A 22151-nucleotide genomic window follows, 5' to 3' on the forward strand; every position below is an offset into this window, starting at 1 on the left:
GGGCCTCATCCCCTTTCATATGCTAATGGGGCTAGCTGCCAGGCCGCTTACACCACAATTTTCTCTATTACCATGGAGAAGTCACCACATGGAGTAAATACCAGTACTTAAAAGGAGAATACAGAGAGAAAATATTTTTTTTACTTTTTATTGCTTTATTCAAAGAGAGTGGTCGTAGTTTTTAAAGGGTGGAATCATTCAAACTTTGGGACTTCACAGCTTACTCTCACACTTAGTTAAGGTGAATTTTAAAATCATATTTCAGAGTTTAGAAAGAATTTCATATTAAAGCCCAATTGAATTTTCAGTTTAAAGGGTTCGTTAATACCCGAAGCCCCCAAAGCCCAAGTGCTAAATGTGTTAAGCGTTAACACACATTTAGACACTTTTTTTTTTTTTCTGCCAAAACTCTGCTGCTCCCGGGCACACTGGGTTTTTTTTTCCCTGCCTCTAAAAGCCCCTGACACTAAGCCCTGCTAAAAGCCTATGTGGTTGGTTTACTTTTTAGAGCATTTACTTTTCTAGAGCTTGCAGAATCTGATGCAGCTGCGCATAGAAACCAATCAGCTTCCAGTCTTTGTTCAATTAAGCTTTGACAAAAAAAAAATCTAAAGTTAGAAGCTTATTGGTTATCATGCATAGCTGCACCAGGTTTTGCACTCTCCAGTTTTAATAAATCAACACCTATGTGTGCATGAACACAACATGCTTGGAAATTTTAGGGGCAGGAATAGAAACCGGTGATGCCCCTAGAAGCAACTGCAAAAATGTCCAATGTGCATGAGGCCTTAGGCCCCTTTCACGCGGGGCAGATCCGTTTGGACAGACTTCGATTGCTCAGCGGGGATCGCTCCGTTGATCCCCACTGAGCAGGAGGATGATAGGTCCATCTCCACTCACTGGGCAGAGACAGACCTGTCAGAGTCCCGCCCTCCTCCTATGGAGAGATCGAATGAAAATGGACAGCATGTCCTGTTTCATCTGATCTGACCTGCTGGACGGATGGTGAACGTATCGCCATACATCTGTTTTCAGTCGGACCGGATAAGAGGCGGGTGTCAGCGGACACAATCCACCTCCCTATAAAGGTCAATGGGTAGCCCGATCGGGTCCACTTGAAAAATGGACAGGTGGACCCAATCGGCCTGATCGTGTGAAAGGGGCCATAGGCTGGCCATACATTATACAATTTTATTACAATTTTCTCTACAATTTCCTTGAAATTTACCTTCAACTATGTAGTACAAAGGCCTGCCTAATTGGATATAAGTGAAAGTGTTGTTTAGTTTTGACCTCATATTATGTGGTTTGTGGTAAATCTAACAGAAAATTGTACAAGAAAATTGAACCTGTATGGCCAGCCTTAGGGGGGTATTTGCTAAAACTGGTGCACACAGAATCTGGTGCAGCTGTGCATTGTAACCAATCAACTTCTAGGTTTTATTGCCAAAGCTTAATTGCACAAGCTGAAATAAGAAGCTGATTGGTTACTATGGATAGCTGCACTAGATTTTGAGGTTGGTTTACTAAAGACAAATATACTGTGCACTACAAGTGCAGTTGCTCTAGATTTGATGGGAAGCGCTGCTGATTTCTATCATCCAATCATGTGCAAGAAAAAATACAGTTTTTTTATTTTCCCCTCAGATCTAGAGCAACTGCACTTGCAGTGCATAGACTATTTACCTTTAGTAAATCAACCCTTCTGCGTGCACCAGTTTTAGGCTCCGTTCACACCAGTGTGACTTGTCATGGGAGTTTTTACACATAAAGTCTCATGACAAGTCACAGCCCATTTATTTCAATGGCACCTGTTCCAATCTATGCAACTTAGTTGTAGCGACTTTTAAAATGTCCCTGCACTACTTTGATGCAACTTGAGTGCTTGAGAGTAAAGTCAAACTCAAAATTGTGTGGCTTTAAAATCACGCCTGTTTGAACCAAGCCTGAGTATATTTTCTCCCCTTAATTTCCAGCATGTAGACCTTGTTGATGTTACACATCTATTTTTTAGAGTTCCGGTCCAAACCTAGACAGTGGTAACAGCAGTATTACAAAGAGATGGAACAGTAGTGTAACGCAAACAACAGGAAAAATAATAGTATAGTATAGGCCCCACCAAAAAGGAATCCCACCAAAAATTCTCAGGGGTCTATAATTATTCCAGCCTGTGGAGGATCTTAAGAGGTAACTGGTGAACCAAAAACATATTAAAATAACAATGATGTGCTGTATATTGGCCACCTTTCTCCAAGGGAGATGTTTTATGAGCAGAGCTTGCTTTATAGCATTGTCAACTTCCACCAGTTGGTGTCCTTTCTAGATAGAGAGGTTGGGGTGCCGCACAAATCTTGCTGTAAAAGTCGCCTGCAGATACCCTTACTGAAAAACATCAGAAGCCAAGTAACAAGGCTTCATTGCTTTCCCTTGCAAGAGTCTCTGTGTACACTAAACAGGATGCTTGACCATGACTAAAAGCTGCCCTGTGATCCTGATGTGGTAATGTGGTCCCATGGACTGAGATTGCGGTGATCATCACGTTTACCATGTTAGGGCCTCAAGGAGTTGGGTAGCTTGCTTCTTACTTAGTAATGCTGGCTCATGAAAGTTTGGTACCAGCTGTCTTTTTTGAAGCCCTGTCAGACTAGTTAGGCTCTGATCTAACAGTACTTTATTGTAGGAAAGACTTGTCAGTTTTTTGTTGCGTCTTCTGCCTCTTCTCTTGCTATTTTTGTTGTGTCTCTCAGTACTGCATTGCTAATTTCTGCATGAGTCCTCATTTTGTTCTTTTTTTATAACTGTTCTCCCTGTGTTCTGCCTGTATACTGACCTCACAGAAGTGGCACAGTAGCTCATATTCTGCTGTCTTTTCTCTTTGTTTCTTTTGCAAGCTGTTGCTGCTGATTCTTCTGCTCGCACTGACTTCGATCCCTCTGGGTCTGATCGCACTTTACATTCCTGTTTCTCAGTCAATGAAGGTATTCTCTCTCTTGCTCCCTTTCCTTCTGCTGTCTTTTGTGCAGCCTGCTTGTCTTTTTATTATTTTTTATGTTTTTGTATCTTCGTAATTGTTTCTGTAATGTTTAAACTTTTTTCTATTTGCAGCCTAATTTGTCTAAATGATTCGCAGCACCTGTTCTTCTTTCAGCATCTATTCATTCTCTCTTTGTATTGTTTCCAGCGGTCATGCAGTTTATTTACATCATTTAAACCTAAACATAAAAAAGATGTATTTTTGGACAAATATCTAAATAAACATTTAAAATAAAAGTTCAGTATATGGTCATACATTTGTAGACGCCTGATCACCATGTCTATATGAGCTTGTTGCATATCTGATTCCAAAACCATGCCTATATGAATTTGTTAAACATTAAATTCCAACACCATGCCTGAATGAACTTGTTGGACATCTGATTCCAAAACCATGCCTATATGAACTTGTTGGACGTCCAATTCCAAAACCATGCCCATATGAACTTGTTGGACATTACATTTTTAACACCATGCCTAAATGACCTTGTTGGACATCTGAATCCAAAACCATTCCTATATGAACTTGTTGGACATGTGATTCCAACACCATGCCTATATGAACTTGTTGGACATCTGATTCCAAAACCATGCCTATATGAACTTGTTGGACGTTAGATTCCAACACCATGCCTAAATGAACTTGTTGGACATCCAATTCCAAAACCATGCCCATATGAATTTGTTGGACATTACATTTTAACACCATGCCTAAATGAACTTGTTGGACATCTGATTCCAAAACAATGCCTATATGAACTTGTTGGACATGTGATTCCAGCACCATGCCTAAATGAACTTGTTGGACATCCAATTCCAAAACCATGCCCATATGAACTTGTTGGACATCTGATTCCAACACCATGCCCATATGAATTGTTGGACATCTGATTCCAGAACCATAGGCAGTTAACATGGAATTGACCACGTTATGGCTATAACAGCCCCCACTCTTTTTTAGGAAGTCTTTCTACAATATTTAAGAGTGTGTCTCTGGGAATTTGCACCCATTCAGGGAAAAGAGCATTTGTGAGGTCCAGTACTGATGTCTGATGAGAATACAAGGCTTGCCATCCACGAGCATGCACAGGGCCTGCATCTATGCAGGCTTTTTGAGTTGCTTCACACCAAACTGGTCAAACCATATCTTTATGGAGCTGGCTTTGTACACAGGGGCACAGTCATGCTGGAACAGCAAAGGGCCATCCCCAAACTTTTAGCACAAGGATGGAAGCACACCATAGTCCAAAATGTTTTTGTATGCTTTGGCCTTATAGTGTAGCTATAAAGGCCAGGTGTCTACAACCTTTGACTATATAATATATGTGAACTGTCATGGCTGTCTTATCACTTTTGTAACCACCAGGGAAAATGTGTTGGCAGTTTTGAAATGCTGTCTGTGTCAATGTTTAAGAGATATATCCTCTCTTCCTGCCCTGTCTGACATCTGTCTACCTAATGGAGACACAGACAGCAATGAAGTACATACAGAGGTTCTAAACCTTCTTCATTTTATTACAAATTTTATTTATTGCTGCCTGTGTCCATGGGGATTTGCACTTTCTGTTCTGACAAACACTGTCAAATTGAAAGTGGATATATATTTTATTATTTAGTACTTGCTGTTAGTGGGGTAAAATCTCCCAGCTACAACAATAAAGGGTTGACAAAAGTTTTCCCTATATTTCCATTATTTTGATTTTGAAATTGCTGTAGTAGTTGGTGCTACAATGGTGATTGCTTCAGTCTTCAGGATCCTGCTCCGGTTCTGTGCGAGCGGCTTTCCCTCTGCACATTGGCTACAGAGGATTGCTCATTCAGCATTGCTGCCTTTAATAAGGTCACCTTGTATTTCTTTCAATGAAGGCATTCTCTTATTGGACAATAATTTCTGGAATTCACCTTTAACCTTTGCAAGCCAACAGGTAGTAAGTGCAGATCTCATATTTTGGTTATTCAGATAACTGGTTTACTGCTGTTTTGTGATTTTAATGTTTTGATGACCGAAATATTCTTGAATAAAACAAACAATTAAATTACCTAAGCTTAGTATATTCATTCCATTAAAACAAAAAGCAGAGCCTTGGCCACAAGAGCCTAATACTAAGAGGAAGAGAGACTAAAGCTGGCCATAGACAGTTCGAATCTTGGCTGGTTCAGCAGGGACCAGCTGAGATTTGAGCCATGTATGAACAGGCTGATTGTACCCAAGATGATCGATTAACTTGGATACAACCAGCATGTCAGATTTTTAATTAGAATATTGCCAGTGGCTATAGCTGCTAGCAATAATCACTGTGTTCTCCTGGCAGGGAGTAGCTGTCCCCGCCGGGAGTAGAGCTGAGGGAGGGATTCCCCTATTAACACTGACTGTGTGGATGGGGGAATTGAGAAACGTTCTTTCCGGCAACTCGTGGTTGCGGGAGAGAAAATTGCACCATCTATGGAAAGCGTAAAGCCTGGTACACAGTATGAGTTTTTATTTGTTCAACCCAGCGGGTTCTGAAGTTAGTACATCGATCTCCCACGCTGAGCTGTTGTGTTCTGACAGGGGGACAGCCCCCCCGCCCGCCAGAACACTCTGATCAGCTCTGTCTGCCATTGGCTGAGAGCGCTGATCAGGAGTCGCTCAGAGAAAAGAGTCGGTCTTTTCCAGCATGCTCATCCGACAGTTTAACTGGCCGATGTCTTCCGACATTCGGCCCAGGCTTAAGGCCCCTTTCACACAAGGGAGTTCATCGGCGGATCGATCCCCCGCTGAGCAGGCGGATGGCAGCTCTGTCTCCACTCTGTGTGCAGAGACAGAGCTGTCAGATCCCCGCTGTCCCATATGGGGGAATCGGATGGGAACGGACCGCCTGTCCGTTCTCATCCGATCCCATCCGCTGGACGGATGGAAAATAGGGTTTCCATCCGTCCAGATTTGACGGATCGGATGTCAGCTGACATGTCTCCACTGACATCCGATGCCCCATAGAGATGCATGGGGCATCCGTTCAGGACCACCTGAAAAACTGACAGGTGGATCTGAACGGTCCACTAGTGTGAAAGGGGCCTTAGGGTGCATTCAAACTGGGCACCATTGAACTGAACCATGCCCGAGTTGCATTGTCCAGGAAGCAGGATGGCCAAACATATCGGCCGTGTCTCTGCTGAGCGGGCGGCACTGCGGGGGCTTCGTTCTAATGGAAGTATGCCATAATGAGCTAGTATGCGATGCATACTAGTTCATTATGCCTTTGTCTTGCAGGGTTTTTTTTTTCCATTTTTTTGGGGGGGGTTTACAACCTCTTTAAGAGGAGAGAACAGAATGAGCATAGGGGTGATTTGAGAAGCCGTCTCCTGCTTCTTCACTGCCCAATTAGCAGTCTGGAAGTGGAGAAAGACCATATTATTATTATTATTATTATTCTATATTATGATCTGCCTAGTTGTGCTGTTTAACTGGGCTATGCAACTCTAATGACTGGATGGACAGAAATACAACTAAAAACTGATCTTGCATATCTTTCTATGTATTTAGCAGTTTGCCTGCAGTTCAGCTTTAAGGAACAAATACTTGTTTTTACTAAGTACCAGCCACATCTAATTACACATAGTGCTTAGTGGTGTGCTTTTTTCCCTTCCTTCTTCTCCTAAGGATGCAGGAGTTACACTTCAAATACTTAATTAGATTCTCCTGAATCAATTAAGAGCTTTTGTTGACCCTCCGCTATCTCTGTTTATCCAATGTACTTTTTGAAACGTAGGTTAGGAATACCCGCAGAGACGACATAGATTTTGCTACGTGGGCAGCTCCCAATACTAAACACAAGCAGACTATATCTGAAGATTGTTTTGCTCATCCTGTGCGATGTTCTCAGATCAAAGGCTGAGAATCCGGCCTTCACGCAAGATATGATCCACGTTTCTGGTATCATGGGAAAATACTACCATTGCGGGTGATAGCTGGCATAAAACCTCAAGCAGAGGGATCCATTGATTTCACATGAAATGCTGTTCTGTAGTCTTTACACCGTGAAGATGTATAGATTCCATAGTCTATCCCATGGGAAGTGGTATTTAAGGGAGGCTTGCTCTTGTTTCTTACCATTTCGCTGAATTGTGTTTTCATATGTGGGGTTTTGCTATCTTTGTGTAGAGAGAGAGAAGTAATCCTTTCTGCCTGAAACACGTATGACGTGTTCTTTATTTTTCGAATGTTCTGTAATGTCACCATACACATTTTCATCGAAGGAGATAACACGGTATTGTTGACTGTTGCCCAGGAGGGCTGAATTTAATATTCCTTTTATGTGCAGCACAACACCACAAAGGGAATAACATGAGGACATTTTACGTTTACTGGACTGTTTGTATCTAAATTTACCATGGATCATAACCCGTGTCACTAACCCAGCAATACTATAGCTTTTGTAGGCCCTGGAGCAATTTTTTTTATCCTACGTGCAGCTGCTAAAATGGAAGAGCCTTTTTGGGTTGTTACTGTAGCCCTTACTGAAATGAGTAGCCCTCCTGACAGCTATGCTATCAGCAATATAGGTTTGTCAATGCATGCCCCCCCAACCCCCCTGAAAAACAATCCCACACCATAATCCCCCCTCCACCAAATGATTTGGACCAGTGCAAAAAACAATGTCCATAAAGACCTGGATGAGCATGTTTGGCGTGGAGGAACTTGACTGGCCTGCACAGATTCCTGACCTCAAGCCGACAGAACACCTCTGGGATGAATTAGAGCGGAGACTGCGAGCCAGGCCTTCTCGTCCAACATCAGTGCCTGACCTCACAAATGCGCTTCTGGAAGAATGGTCAAACATTCCCATAGACACACTCCTAAACCTTGTGGACAGCCTTCCCAGAAGAGTTGAAGTGGTTATAGGTGCAAAGGATGGGCCAACTCAATAATGAATGCTACGGACTAAGACTGGGATGCCATTAAAGTTCATGTGTGTGTAAAGGCAGGTGTCCCAATACTTTGGACAATATAGTGTATGTCCTTAGTTCAAATTTAATGAATGTGGTTTACAACCACTTTAAAGCCTAGGGCTTGTTCACATGTGCGTCAATACTCTGTGTTTATGTGGCATTTATGTAACATTTTTAAAGCCTCATAACCACCCTTCCAAGCCTGCCATGACTATTAGTCCCCTTTCACACTTGCGGACCGTTCAGATCCACCTGTCAGTTTTTCAGCCGGATCTCAACTGATGCTCCATGCATCTCTATGGGGCATCGGATGTCAGCGGAGACATGTCCGCTGACATCCGATCCTTTCCAATAAATGCGGACGGATGGAAACCCTATTTTCCATCCCTCTGGCAGATCGGATGGGATCAAATGAGAACGGATGAGAACGGACAGGCGGTCCGTTCTCATCCGATTCCCCCATAGAGAAGAGCGGGAACCTGACAGCTCTGTCTCTGCACACAGCGCGGAGACAGAGCTGCCATCCGCCTGGATCGATCCCCCGCTGAGAAAAACTGAGTCTCCCGACAGAGCAGCAAGTGTGAAAGGGGGCCTAAGAATGGCACCACACAGTGCTGACAACACAGGAGTGGTGGCATTGAGTTGTGTCGTGTTAAAAATAAAATATTAAGCAGCATGGTCACTTTCATGAAGCATGGACGCTTGTTAACTGCCTCCATTTATTTCAATGGTAATGCTCTGTTACCTCACCTAACAGCACCTATAGCATTTATGGCGCATTAGTGAAGCATTTATAACCTGTTAACTAGGCACTGGGGGAGAGGCAGTGTAGGTTCCCGTTTCCCAGAATGCACTGGGAAATAATAGAGAACTAGGATAGAACAGCTCCAGTCACTTCCTTTTTGTACAGCGCAGCCATGTGTTAATACCATTTGCTTCTGTGTGCGGGCAAAAGCATCAAGCCAGCCAGCAATACTGCCAGTGCCAGGTAGGAGCAGAGGCATTGAGCATTGTCAGTGACCAAGCTTTTTGTTTCTGCAGAGTTGAGTTAGACCAGGCCAAGTGTCAGAGGTCAAAGTATATGAATCCATCCTGTAGAGAATTCACAAAAATTTCTGCTATCACGCCACGACCTAACCACACCTCAAAGTGGATCAATTCCTCTACATCAATTCCCCTTTAAAACAAAGCTTCAACCTCTAGAACAACTTTGTCCCAATAAATTGCTGATACGTCTGCATTGCTGTTTGGGTATTGCCTTTTAGTGTATTTATTAAAAGTACCTTTTTATTTTAAAATTGCTGCCACTTCCGGTCCCGTTCGCCGCAGTAATGTACGTCATCAAGGATTTCCATCAAATTTTGGGATATCTGTGTCATTAATCCTAGGAGTTACTAGGCATTCTCCGCTTCTTGCATTGCATTATTTCCAAAGCGGAAATGACGTAATTAAAGGCGAATTTAGGCACCATTATAAAAAAAAAGGATTTGCTTCTGTGGGTTACCTGTTGATACCAGGTTACCATACCAACGGGGCAGGAAAACTTCCATAACATTGTTATGGTGACCTGTTACCAACAATGCGCGCTGCACAGCGTCTTCACTGCACAGGCCCAAGAATAGGAGGTGCATGCTGGGTAACCAGCTTCATGAGAACAAGGAAGTATATTGGCGTCTACATCATATGCCCACACTAGCAATGGCTGCCTCCAGAAAGTTGGGAAGAGATTTTCTTCTTCTTTGCGGCAAGTAAATATTGCACAAACACATACAACAGTTGGCAAAGCAGATGCAGCGACTTGTAAGGGGTCAGATTTTGTTTTTATATCAAGTTGTGATCAGAAAATGCAGCTCCTCTTTAAGCACTTCCCACTAGAAATGCAAAACTTTAATGGGAATTTATCGAACAATCTTGAAGCTTTTTCAGTACTTCATAAACAACGAAAACACATCATAAACGCTATAGAAATGTTAATGAGCATTGCTTCCTAATAAACACATGTCCTAAGTGCAGCCAAAGTTACAAACACAAAAAATCAGCACAAGGGACAGAACTTAAAATCATTAGGATGTCCCCCTTGGGCTGACTCCTTTTCTGTTGGTGATAATTTTTCCTGTCTTGCTCCCTACCCCCAACTCTGCAGCCATAATCTTCTGCTGCGGCAGGACTTAATACAACTAAAGGGCTGTCACAGGCTTTTATCAAGAGAGCCCAACTGCTGCATTCATAGGAGGTGTACTACAGCATCTATGAATGAAACACAATATAAGCATGGAAGGCAGGCAGATGATTGATGGGTCTGCCCTCTATTCAAAGATCCCATTTGAAGGCACTCTCTTTATTACTGTTCTCATAAGGACTCAAATACTGTTCCAGTGAGTCAGAATTTGGGGTTTGCCTCTACTTTGTCATGGGGACAGTGGTCAGCGAGACAAATAACTATTGGGGATATAGAAAGCAAAAATAAGGACAGGGTTATTAACCCTTTTCGTGACAAAAAACTGAAACATTTGGCTTTTGGTATACTTTGGGACATTGTATAATTCTCTTGTTCTTTGTGCTTACTGCAGGTTGGAGCCAGTTAGCTGCCATGCATTGTGTCATGCTGCCTGATCTCTTGGGCCTGGACCAGTTTAGACCACCGCTTCTTGAGATGCTGGCACGGAGGTGGCAGGACAGATGTCTGGAGGTAAGACAAGCTCTTTTAGTGCCCTTGGGGGGCTATAATGTTGCCTTCCACTTCTATCAGCTACACAAATCCTTATAACAGATACGTAGCATCTGCACACTGTGTCTTCCAGCAAATGTCATCGGGCTCTGCTCTCTTGCATGCTTGTCCAGCCAGGGACATCTGTAGCCCACTGTGGAGGAATGTGTGTATCTGTATGAGAGTGTACTGTATGTCCAGATTAGAGCAGGGAAGGATAAGAACCCCTGTGTGTGTTTTACTGCTAACTGGGGGTCTTCCCTCACTTTCTGTCTTGCTGTTTATGGTTTTACCAATCAAGAAATGAACGGAACCTCTGCCACTTAAAGAAAAAGTACAACCACCCTTTATTTCTAACTAGATTTTAAAGTAATTTCACTTTTCATAATAAATAGAGGCCTTTTCTAAGGCATCGCAATGTGCTGATCTCTCATCTAGTCTATGACAGTTTTCAGTCTGCACCTCTCTTCCTTTAACATCATGTGACCATAAAGGAAACTTTATATCCCATCATGCACTGTCTTACTGCAGCACAGAATAGGCGTGTTCTTCCTCTGTGGACCACCCCTCCCTCATTACTATACCACCTTCTTTTTTATCTACACCCACTTTCTTACTTCTTCCTGTTCAATCTCCAATACCTATGTAGTGCAAGGGCCTGCCTGATTTAATACAAATTGAATATATTGTTCAGGTGGGCCGTCTTATTACAACATTTTGGTAAATCTAAAGGAAATTCTACAGAGATTGCAGTTTTGCCAACCGTCATTATTTTTAATGGCAGCCAGTAAAGAACGAGCATGTTTCTCCTGCCAGTAAATGCCAGTGACAGGAAAAGGTTGCCAGTAAAAAATATGGCTGTGACGCTCGGCTGGAAATGCACATGTGAAGTTCTGGTCCAGAGCCAACTGAGACCATCTGAGTGCCTGCAACAGTGTGTTCAGGCAGTGCTGGTGGGTCTGGCGAAGGGGTCCCTCAACGTGTCCTGTCATGTCATGATGCAAGGGGGCCGAGCCGAGCGGGTCTGCAGGACAGGAGCAAGGCAAGCTGGAAGCGGGACTGTCAGTGCTGTTTGGACTGAAGGGCCCACCTGGCATGGAGAGAGACTTTCTCAGTGACTCAGGAGGGACATGTCGTGAGGTGTCATCATGCTGTCCGTGTCACTGTGACAGTCAATTTCATGGGTGTGTGCTGCCCATTCTAATTTCTTGTCCTCCTGTCCCTGAGCTACTTACTATATCAAAAATAAAAGAAATAGGTTTTTTGCCTTAAAATCTATCTTAAATCACATTGTTAATTGCATATTGTACTTGTTTGTAGTCTAAATACTGAAATTTGCACTTAAAACTGTAATTATGTAACTTTTGGAAATGTCAGAAAAAATTTGGCCGTGCCAGTACATTTTGGGTGTTGTGTCAGTAAATTTCAATCTGGTAGACTGGCAACACTGAGAGATTGTACAATCAGATTATGGCCAGCTTTATAGTCACTACTTTGGCTCCGATGAAGAGGGCACTCCCTCGAAACGCAACAGCCATCACGGACGCCGCCTGATCTTTCTACCCTTTTGGTTGACAATAGCAGACCTTAAGGCCATTAATGTCACTTGCTATGATATTCTTATATATGCCATGTGTATGTAAGTATAACAATCGGTGCTTTTTAAATACATTTTCTTCTAGTAATGTGCAAGGTCGGTGCGCCCTTCTCTTGCGATTGTTTTGCTTACTGCTTGCCTGGCCTGGCTGTGGACATAGAAAGTGGTTTGGCTGAAGACAACCAAGCAAGCAGCATTTTCAGAACAAGGACAGCATTGGTGCTCTTTTTTTTTTTTTTTCCTCAGTACGGGTTTCTTTTAACAAAGAAGTGTTCCAACTGCCTCTTGGTACTTCAGTAAATGCCGGCTCAGTGGGCAGAATGCTGAGGCTGGCAGTTTTACAGAAGGCCCAAGGCCTGCAGAATACCTGAGCCTGTTTTAAATTTTTTTTATGCCATGCTACATACATCAACCTAATTGCTCTTGTTAAAAGTACAAAAACTTTAATTAATGTCCACGTCCTCCTAGATTACTGCAGAGCACAGCTCTCTCCTCCATTCTTTAACACATAATTCACTCATTGCAAGTCAATACTGGCTGACTTGCCAAATTGAACTTCCTTAGATGAGCTTGTGTTGTGCTAACAGACACCTCTGGTAGATGAAGTCACTTTTATGGCAATGTTTGGTAATGATTATAGTTTATCAGTGAAAACTCAGACATAAAGAAGTATTTTACTACTTTTTTGTAACTTTAGAAGATTTATTTAAAAAGTTCCTTTTTAAAGGGAAACTATAGTTTATTTAAATTTCTTAGATGTTGAAGTGAGGAGGATGTGCTTACCCACTTAAAGAGGAAGTAAACCCTCCTCTGCAAGTTGTACCTATAGGTAAGCCTATGATAAGGCTTACCTATAGGTACTGTAAATATCTCCTAAACATGTACCGTTTAGGAGATATTTACCTTACATGCAGCCAGTGACATCACTGAGCATGCGCTCTGAAGGAACGGCCGCTGGTGCCGTTCCTTCAGAGCCCCGTGCCGTGACCGTCTACTCCCGCGCGCGTGGGCGGGAGTGACGTGGCGACTGAACATGTCGCCCGTCATAGAGGTAAGCGGGCGGCATGGCGGGGGCTCGTTGTAAGGTAAGTATTTCATAATGAGCTAGTATGCGATGCATACTAGCTCATTATGGGGTTTCTCTTTCAGGTTGGAAAAAAAAAATAAAAAATTTGGGTTTACAACCTCTTTAAACACTTTTCTGTAAACTTTGTTTACAAGTTTAACTACTTATAACCCCCCAAACATTATCCTTTGTTTTAGCAGACACCTTAGGCAATAAAATGGCGATCAATTTTTTATGGCACACGGTATTTGCGCAGCAGTTTTACAAATGTAATTTTTTGGGGGAAAAATACACCTTAATGAATTTAAAAAAAAACAAAACACAATTTTAATCCCAATTTGTTTATTTTTTTGTAAAATGTGAAAGATGATGTTACACCGAGTAAATGGATACCGAACATGTCACACTTTAAAAAGGCACGTTCCTAAAATGGCTACGGTTCTTAAAAATCTCCATAGGCGACGCTTTAAATGGCTTTACAGGTTACCTGTTTGGAGTTACTGAGGTCTACGCTAGAATTATTCCTCTCACTGTAGCGTTTGTGGCGATACCGCACATGTGTGGTGTGAATGCAGTCTACATATGCATGCGTGGCTTACTTATGCGTTCATTTCTGCACGCAAGCATAGAGAAATGGGGGTGCTTTAATTTTTTTTTTTTTTTCTCATTTATTTTACTTTTTATTTTTATATACTGTCCCTTTTTTTTTTTTTTTTATCACCTTTAATCCTATTACAATGAATGGAAACATCCCTTGAAATAGCAATAAGGATGACTGGTCCTCTACGGAGAGATCTGGGATAAAAAAGACCCCAAATCTCTCCTTAACCTTAAAAAGCAAAAGATCAAAAACATATATTTTTTTTTTATCTTTTGCTTTAAAAAACAAAATTGTTTACTTCCAGCCTGGGCCAGAAGTGACGTCATGACCATAGAGGCAATCGCCTCTGGGACTAGCTGGCCGCACCATCGAAATGTTTCTCTTACGAGCCTGCGGAAACAGTAAGCACGAGAAACACCAGCGAGCAGCAGGGGGGATGAAGAGGGCCGTCCCCTCCCACCACTTCTAAAAGCTGCTCGGAATGCTTAAATGAGAAAGCCATTTCTCATTAAAAAATAATACTGGGGTAATGGCTGATCTCTTCATCCATAATCCCAGTAAACCACTTCAAACCTGCAACGTGTGTGTGTATATATATATGTATACATGTGTATATATATGTATGTATGTATGTGTATATATATATATATATATATATATATATATATATATATATATTACACATATTGTGTTTCTTAAGTGGTTAGTGTGCAAAATCCAAACCCAGGCCCCATCCACTACAGGCTGCCTGCAGAAAACTGCAGGCGGGGGTGGAGACAAACCAGTCCCCCTGCACAAGGGGAGAAAGTAGCAGTGAGCGGTCTTTATTACAGGAAGTTCCTGCACAGAGGGAAAGTCTCACACTGGATTACTGCACAGATATAGAAGAAATACACAAAGTACACCAAGATTTGAGTATAAATTGCACGTGACTCTTGTATTTGGACAATACAGGTATTTGTTTTGCCAGGAGTTCGGCTTTAAGTATACAAATTAATTTAGGCGAATGAATGACTGTCTACTTCATTTTAACCCATAACTGGTGTGCAGATACCTGATAAGCTGATAACTCGTACATCACACCTTCGCAGCCATGACAAAAAAAACTGCCTGCCTGCTGATCCAAAGCCATAGACAAGTATCTGACAGATGGAATCCAGGCCACTTGATAGCTTAATTGGAAATCAAGTCCTCGCTATCTTGTGGGAACATCGCCATGTGCCAAAACAAAATGATGTTCTTCTTCAGTACAAAACAAATCATTTTTAATTGGTTCATTGAGAACATCCACAATCTGGTTGTCTTTTCTTTTTTTTTTTTGCCTCTCCCGTTAGTTTCACGATTGCAGCAGATTGTTGAAAATCATTTTCTCCCCTAGATAGGTCCAGCTGTAATTTTGTGCTCGGCAGAGAAAAGTGACAGTTTCAGTTACATATCCTAAATTGTCTGCCTAAAGGCCAAAACGTGAAGTGATGTTGTGGAAAAGTGTTATTTTTTTTTTTTGTATAGTTAGGTCAGTCTATTACAGGCTGATTAAATAATATGCTGATTATAGATACGCAAAGTGTATATTAAAAATTATTTCTCTTTTGTTCATTTATGAACACAGCTCTTCATCTTAAATATGTGGGTTATGCTGCCCCCTACCAGAATAGGACACTAGGCAGGAAAGAACTTGACCATGCCTATGGAGCAGTCCCAGGGGGTATACTCCCACTCTCTGCTATAGGCACTTTCTGCCTAGTCAGGAGTAAGGACCTAGTTCTTTGCTGGGATCTCTGGTCCTGGCGATTTTTTTTCTTTTTAAATATAATTTTTTCCTCTTTTTCTTATTTTATTCCTATGAGAATCTACAATCAACTGCCGGACTGGGCGACGGACTGGATAATCTAGATCCGTAGGGTCCCCCCAGTCAGCTCCGCGCTAGGTCAGTCGCGACATTGCCCCACTGGATGGGGGCTGGCCTGCGAGTTAAACGTCTAGTGAGGGCGCATATGATGCAGCATTCCTTCTGTCCGACAGCACCCACATTCCGATGGAGCAGTGATTTGTCTGGAGCGGTGACCACCTGGTTCTGCGCTGGGGCCGGTTTTTACTATTGCGCTGGTGTCGCAAGCTATGACCGAGTGGGCAAAACTTCTACACCGGGACCTGGAGGGGGAACAGCTCCCCCCTTCTTTTGTGAAGCTGGTGGATCAGTTGGCCCAGGGGCTACAGCTTGTCTGTGATGCCTCTTTGGATGCGGCTCCCTTGATATCTAGATTATCTGTCTCAGCAGTGGTCCTGCGGCGTATTATCTGGCTGAAATGCTGGTCTGCGGACCAGAATTCTAAGAAGGCCTTATCCTATCTTCCATTTGTGGGGGATCTCCTGTTTAAATCTCCCTTGGATGACATCATCAAAGTCTCCACAGTAGGGAAGAGTACTCTTCTTCCACAGGCTTCCAAGGGTAAGGAACCTTCGCCGCAGTTGGGGGCCTTTCTCTTCTGGCCCATAAGAGGCCTTTTCGTCCCTCTGGGTCTCAAGACAAGGGATCTAAGCCCTTCAGGGCCTCCACTGGGTGTTCTAAGAGGACCTGGTCTGGCAAGCTACGAGTGGGCTCTGCCAGACCTGTGGACAAGGTTTCCTCTGCATGAGGGGGCGCCCTTACCCGTGTCTAGGGTGGGGGAACGTCTTCGCTGGTTCCAGGATCCGTGGACCTCCCTGATACAGGACAAGTGGGTCCACAAAGTAATTCACTCTGGCTACGCGATCGAGTTCCGATCTCATCCTCCAGAAAGATTCTTCCCTTCCAACTTGCGCTTGTCCCCGGATCGCTTAGAGCAGGGATCCTCAAACTATGGCCCTCCAGCTGCTGAGGAACTACACATCCCATAAGGCATTGTAAAACTCTGACATTCACAGACATGACCAGGCATGATGGGAATTGTAGTTCTTGAACAACTGGAGGGCCATAGTTTGAAGACCCCTGGCTTAGAGGGTCTCCTCGGGGCAGTGCAAGACTTGTTACTTCAAGGGGTGATTGTTCCGGTTGCGACATCGGAAACGTTTTCAAGGGTTTTACTCAAACCTGTTTATAGTTCCCAGGAAGGAAGGAAGGCAAGGTACGTCCAGTTCTGGACCTCAAGGGGTTAAACTGCTTTATGCGGGTACAGAATTTCCGAACAGAGTCCATTCACATGGTGGTGATGTCCCAACACCAGGTGGATTTTTTTACTTCTATCGACATCAAGGACGTCTAACTTTACATCCCAATATGTGCTGGTCACCAGCGCTTCCTCCGCTTTGCCATGGGTGAGGAGCTTTATCAGTTTGTGGCGTTACCCTTTGGTCTTGCCTCCGCTCCTTGGGTCTTCACAAAAATGTTGGCCCCAGTGCAAGCATTGTGGCGTCAGCGAGGGATCGTGGTACTGGGGTACCTGGATAATCTGCTTTTGAAAACAGTCTCTGACTGCTGTGATGGACAACCTGGAGATTACTCTGTGAACTCTGAAGGAGTTTGGTTGGATTCTGAACCTTCAGAAGTCTGCTCTGGTTCCGTCCACAAAATTGGGCTATCTGGGTCTGACTCTGGACTCGACCTTAGCCAGGGTGTTTCTTCCACTGACAAAACTCCAATAATTGCAGGAGGCAATTCAGCTTCTGCTGTCCAGCAGGCTGTCATCTCTTCAGACTTGCATGTGGGTGCTGGGCCTGATAGTGTCTACCCTCATGGCGGTTCCGTTTGCTCAGTTCCACACGAGATCACTGCAAAAAGAGATCTTGGTAAAATAGAACAAGAATCCTCAGTCTCTAGACAATCTGATCCTCTTGAGCAAGAGTACAAGAGGTTCCCTGATTTGGTGGCTTCGTTCAGGAAAAATAATTTCTTGCCCTGTACTGGACGATCGTCACCACAGATGCCAGCCTGACCGGGTGGGGTGGCATCCTCAGCACAGATTGTTCTCAGGGGGTCTGGACTCAGGAAGAGTCCAAGCTACCGATCAATGTGTTGGAACTCCGAGTGATCAGACTTTGTCTGGATCATTGAACGATTCGTCTTCAGGGGTTTCCGGTACGAATTCAGTCTGACAATGCCACAGCCGTGGCTTATGTCAATCATAAAGGTGGCACAAGAAGTGTCGTGGCGGCTCAGGAATCAGCCGATATTCTAAAGTGGGCAGAACATTCGTTCCAGCCCTCTCTGCTGTACATTCTGCAGGAGGGGAAAATTGGGATATTACCTCAGTCGACAGGCGTTGGACCAGGGGGAAGGGTCACTTCACTGTTCTTCAGTTGTGTGTCCGGTGGAGTATTCTCGAGGTGGGCCTGTTGGCCTCTCATCTTAACAGTAAGGTACACAGGTACGGTCTTAGAATCCTCTAGTTGATGCCACAGACGCACTAGTGGCTCCCCGGGGTCATTATTTTCTGATTATGCCTTCTCCCCTCAAGCTTCTGCCAAGCCCCCTGCGCAGGATTGAGGCAGAAGGGATTCCCGTCATTCTTGTGGCTCCAGACTGGCCTCACCGGTCTTGGTACTCTTGATCTGGTATGGCTGGTCGCCGCTGCTTCTTTGAGACTTCCTCTCTGAGAAGATCTATTGGCTCAAGGACCAATCTTCCATCCTGCTTTACAGTCACTGGCTTTAACAGCTTGGCTGTTGAAAGCCACATGCTGAAGGATAGGGGGTTGTCTGAATCAGTGATTCCCACGCTGTTAAAGGCTAGCATATCTACCTCTAGGAAGATTTACCATCACCCCTGGAAGATGTACATTGTGTGGTGTGAGTCTCTTGGAGGTTATCCCCGTTCCCTTTCGGTGGCTCGGATTTTGGCTTTTGGCAGTACCTGACCTTGGGTACCGTCAGGGCCAGGTTTTTTCAGCCTTGGCGGCTTCTTTGGCTATGCATTCTTTGGTTCGCACCTTTTATTCAGCGGGTTCGCCGCTTGGCTCCCCCAGAATGGTCTCCGTTGTCTTGGGGGAATCTCAATTTGGTGCTGTCGGTTCTCCAGTAACAGCCTTTCAAAGATATTCACGAGCTTCCTCTGCTTACATTGTCCCAGGAGGTAGCCTTCTTGGTGGCTTTTACTTCTGCACGCTGGGTATCGGAGCTGACGGTGTTGTCTTCTCGCTCACCTTGTGCCTGGTGGCTCACAGAGATAAAGTGGTGCTTTGCCCTTGTCAGTCTTCCCTTCCTAAGGTTGTTTCTGGTTTCCATCTGAATGAAGACATTGTGTGGCCTTCCCTGTGTCCTAAGCCTAAACATCCTATGGAGATTGCCTTGCACTCTCTGAATGTGGGTCGGGCGACCAGGGTGTACTTAGCGGCAACTGAGTAATTTAGGAAATCAGACTCACTTTTTGTCCTCACGGATCGACCTCGCAAGGGGTTGGCCATGTCTTCTGTGACCATTTCCAGATGGATCAGACAGAAGGTAGTGCCGGCCTATTCAATCAAGGGTCAGGTTCCTCCTTTCCCTGTTAACCACTTTAAGACCGGAAGATTTTGTTGCTTAATGACCAGGCCCTATTTTGCGATTCGGCACTGCGTTATTTTAACAGACAATTGCGCGGTCATGCAACGCTGTACCCAAACGAAATTGACATCCTTTTTTTTCCCACAAGTAGAGCTTTATTTGGTGCGATTTTTATTCTTTGCACTATAAAAAAAAAAAAAAAGAGCAACAATTTTGGAAAAAAAAAAAAACAATATTTTTCACATTCTGCTAGAAGACATTTCGAAAAAAAAAAAAAAAAAAATTAAAAATCGAAATTTTTTAACATTTTAGGCCAATTTGTTTTCTGCTACATATTTTTGGTAAAAAAATCGCAATAAGCGTATTTTGATTGGTTTGCGCAAAAGTTATTGCGTTTACTAACTACAGGAAAGATTTATGTCATTTTTTTTTTTTTTTTTTGACTGCAACATTTTGGCGGACAGATCAGACCCCTAACTGACATTTTTGACAATTTTGGGGGTACCAGTGACATTACTACAGTAATCAGTGCTAAAAATATGCACTGTTACTGTAATAATGCCATTGGCAGGGAAGGGGTTAATACTATTGGTGATCAAGGGGTTAAATGTAAACCTAGGGGAGTGATTCTAACTGTGGGGGGGTTGGGCTTGTGAGATGACCATAGAGACATGCAATCCTATATATAGCAGGATCACATGGTCTCTGTGATCATCTCAGGGAGAAGGACAGATGGCTGTGTTTACATCAGCCGTCCGTCCTTCTCTGTCTGCGGGGGGAGATCGCGGGTGGCCGGCGGCCATCGGAGCCGCCTGTCACACACACTGGCTTTTCCGCTGACGAGTGCTCGCCCAATAGCTCCTCCCAGGCGAGCGCCGTACATGTACAGGACTTTGCCTGGGAGAGCCGAGCTGCCGCCGTACATCTGCGGCGGCTGGTCGGCAAGGGGTTAAGATGCATTTTACATGGGTGCTTAGTGAATCCTGGGCCTTCCGCCATCAGGCGTCAGTGATACAGGTTTGCAAGGTGGCCACCTGGTTGTCTGTACTCACTTTCACAACATTTTATAGGTTGGATGTGCTGGCATCTGTGGATGCTGTTTTTGGCCACAAGGCTTTGCAGGCTGCTGTTTGAGAGAACTAGTCCTCTTTGAGGGTGTATGTTTTTTTCAGGTGCGCTCCAGTTGTTCCTGGTTGAGCTCCATGTTACCTGGTTGGCTAAGTTTAGCCTTTTGGGAATTATTTCTGCTGTGTTTTTTCCACCCCTCATGTTTAACACAGCTTTGGGACATCCCAATGGTCAAGAAGATTCTGGAGCTGTGTCCGTCAATGAACGAAAGAGAAAATTGGATTTTTGTCTTACCGTAAAATCCTTTTCTCTGATGTTCATTGACAGGCTCAGCACCCACCCCTCTGTGGAGTTGGGTTATTTTTCTTCTGACACTGCTTGCAACTAAACTGAATGCCTATAGCAGGAAGTGGAAGTATACACCTTGGGATTGCCCCATAGGCATGGTAAAGATGTTTCCTGCCTAGTGTCCTACTCCTGTAGGGGGCAGCATAACCCAATGGTCTAAGAAGATATGGAGCTGCGTCTGTCAATGGACTTCAGAGAAAAGGATTTTACGGTAAGTACAAAAATTCAGTTTTCTTGCATATTTGCACTTTTGCCGGAGTCCTTCATATAAGATCTAAAAGGATTCTACTTGCCACATAAAACAGATAATAGCTTTTGCTCTGATTGATTCTTGTAGCATTCTCTTTTGCAGTGCTGTAGGAAGTGAAGATATACAGGAGTTACAACAGTAACTGGTGACTTAGTAATAGTGCTGTACAATGATGTTGCATGGTTTCATTCCAAGTCTGTGGATCTGGTACTAAATGAAAGCAGTTTATTCCAACAAAAAGCCTGAGGAAGGCTACAGCCGAAACGTGTTAGCATTTATGGACACTGTCATTGCTATTGTGCAGCAATAAATGTTTGTTTTAAGAAGAAGCACCGGCTTTTTGTTGGAATAATCATATCATTCATATGGCAGTAGAGCTTGGGTGAGTCTTGCATAAATGAAAGCGGTGCTTTCTTTAGAGGTGAACGCTAAGCAAGTATAAATTATACATATTTTTTTTAACTCTGTGTTCAGTGCATCATTAACCACTTCAGGACCGGACAGTTTTACCCCCTTAATGACCAGGCAAATTTTGCGATACGGCACTGCGTTACTTTAACTGACAATGACGCGGTCATGCGGCACTTTACCCAAATAAAATGAATCTCTTTTTTTCCCACAAATAGAGCTTTCTTTTGTGGCATTTGATCACCTCTGTGGTTTTTATTTTTTGTGCTATAAACAAACAAAAGGGCGACCATTATGAAAAAAAAAAAATATATATATATATATATATATATATATATATATATTTCTCTTTAATAACAAAGGTGATAACTGCGCTCAGCATAAAAGGCGCTATAGGTGCATTAATAAAAAGTGCTATAGGTGCATCAATGCATTAGAGATTGTTCACAATCAATAAATATGCAAATACAATAGTGTATAAGTAAATAAATAAATAAATATTGGCATTCATTAGGCTAAAAAAGTCCTTAAAGTGCTCTGTGCGACTGTGCAAATCTAAATCTTCAGCAATCTTGGATTAGATGGGAACCTCCACCACAAACACCTCCACCCAGTGGTCAGATGATATACTCCTTACCAGAATGCGATGACCCCTTAATTACAGGGGGTCAAACCCGGCATATCACT

The 22151-nt window shown here is 43.4% G+C and overlaps 1 protein-coding gene across 4 annotated transcripts in view; it reads left to right on the top strand.

Annotated features, from left to right (window-relative positions):
• Window positions 1–22151, top strand: part of WDR7 (WD repeat domain 7) — a 654984-nt gene that overhangs the window by 226197 nt on the left and 406636 nt on the right. For 2 of the 4 annotated variants that reach the window (XM_082268937.1, XM_082268939.1), the window contains 2 exons: window positions 2892–2978; window positions 10533–10651. In XM_082268937.1, coding sequence (XP_082125063.1) covers window positions 2892–2978; window positions 10533–10651 — 206 coding nt within the window. The remainder of the gene's footprint in view (window positions 1–2891; window positions 2979–10532; window positions 10652–22151) is intronic. The other 2 variants (XM_082268938.1, XM_082268940.1) reach the window with 1 other exon arrangement.

This window comes from Pelophylax lessonae (assembly GCF_965119305.1).
Source record: "Pelophylax lessonae genome assembly, chromosome: 1".
Taxonomy (NCBI): Eukaryota; Metazoa; Chordata; class Amphibia; order Anura; family Ranidae; genus Pelophylax; species Pelophylax lessonae.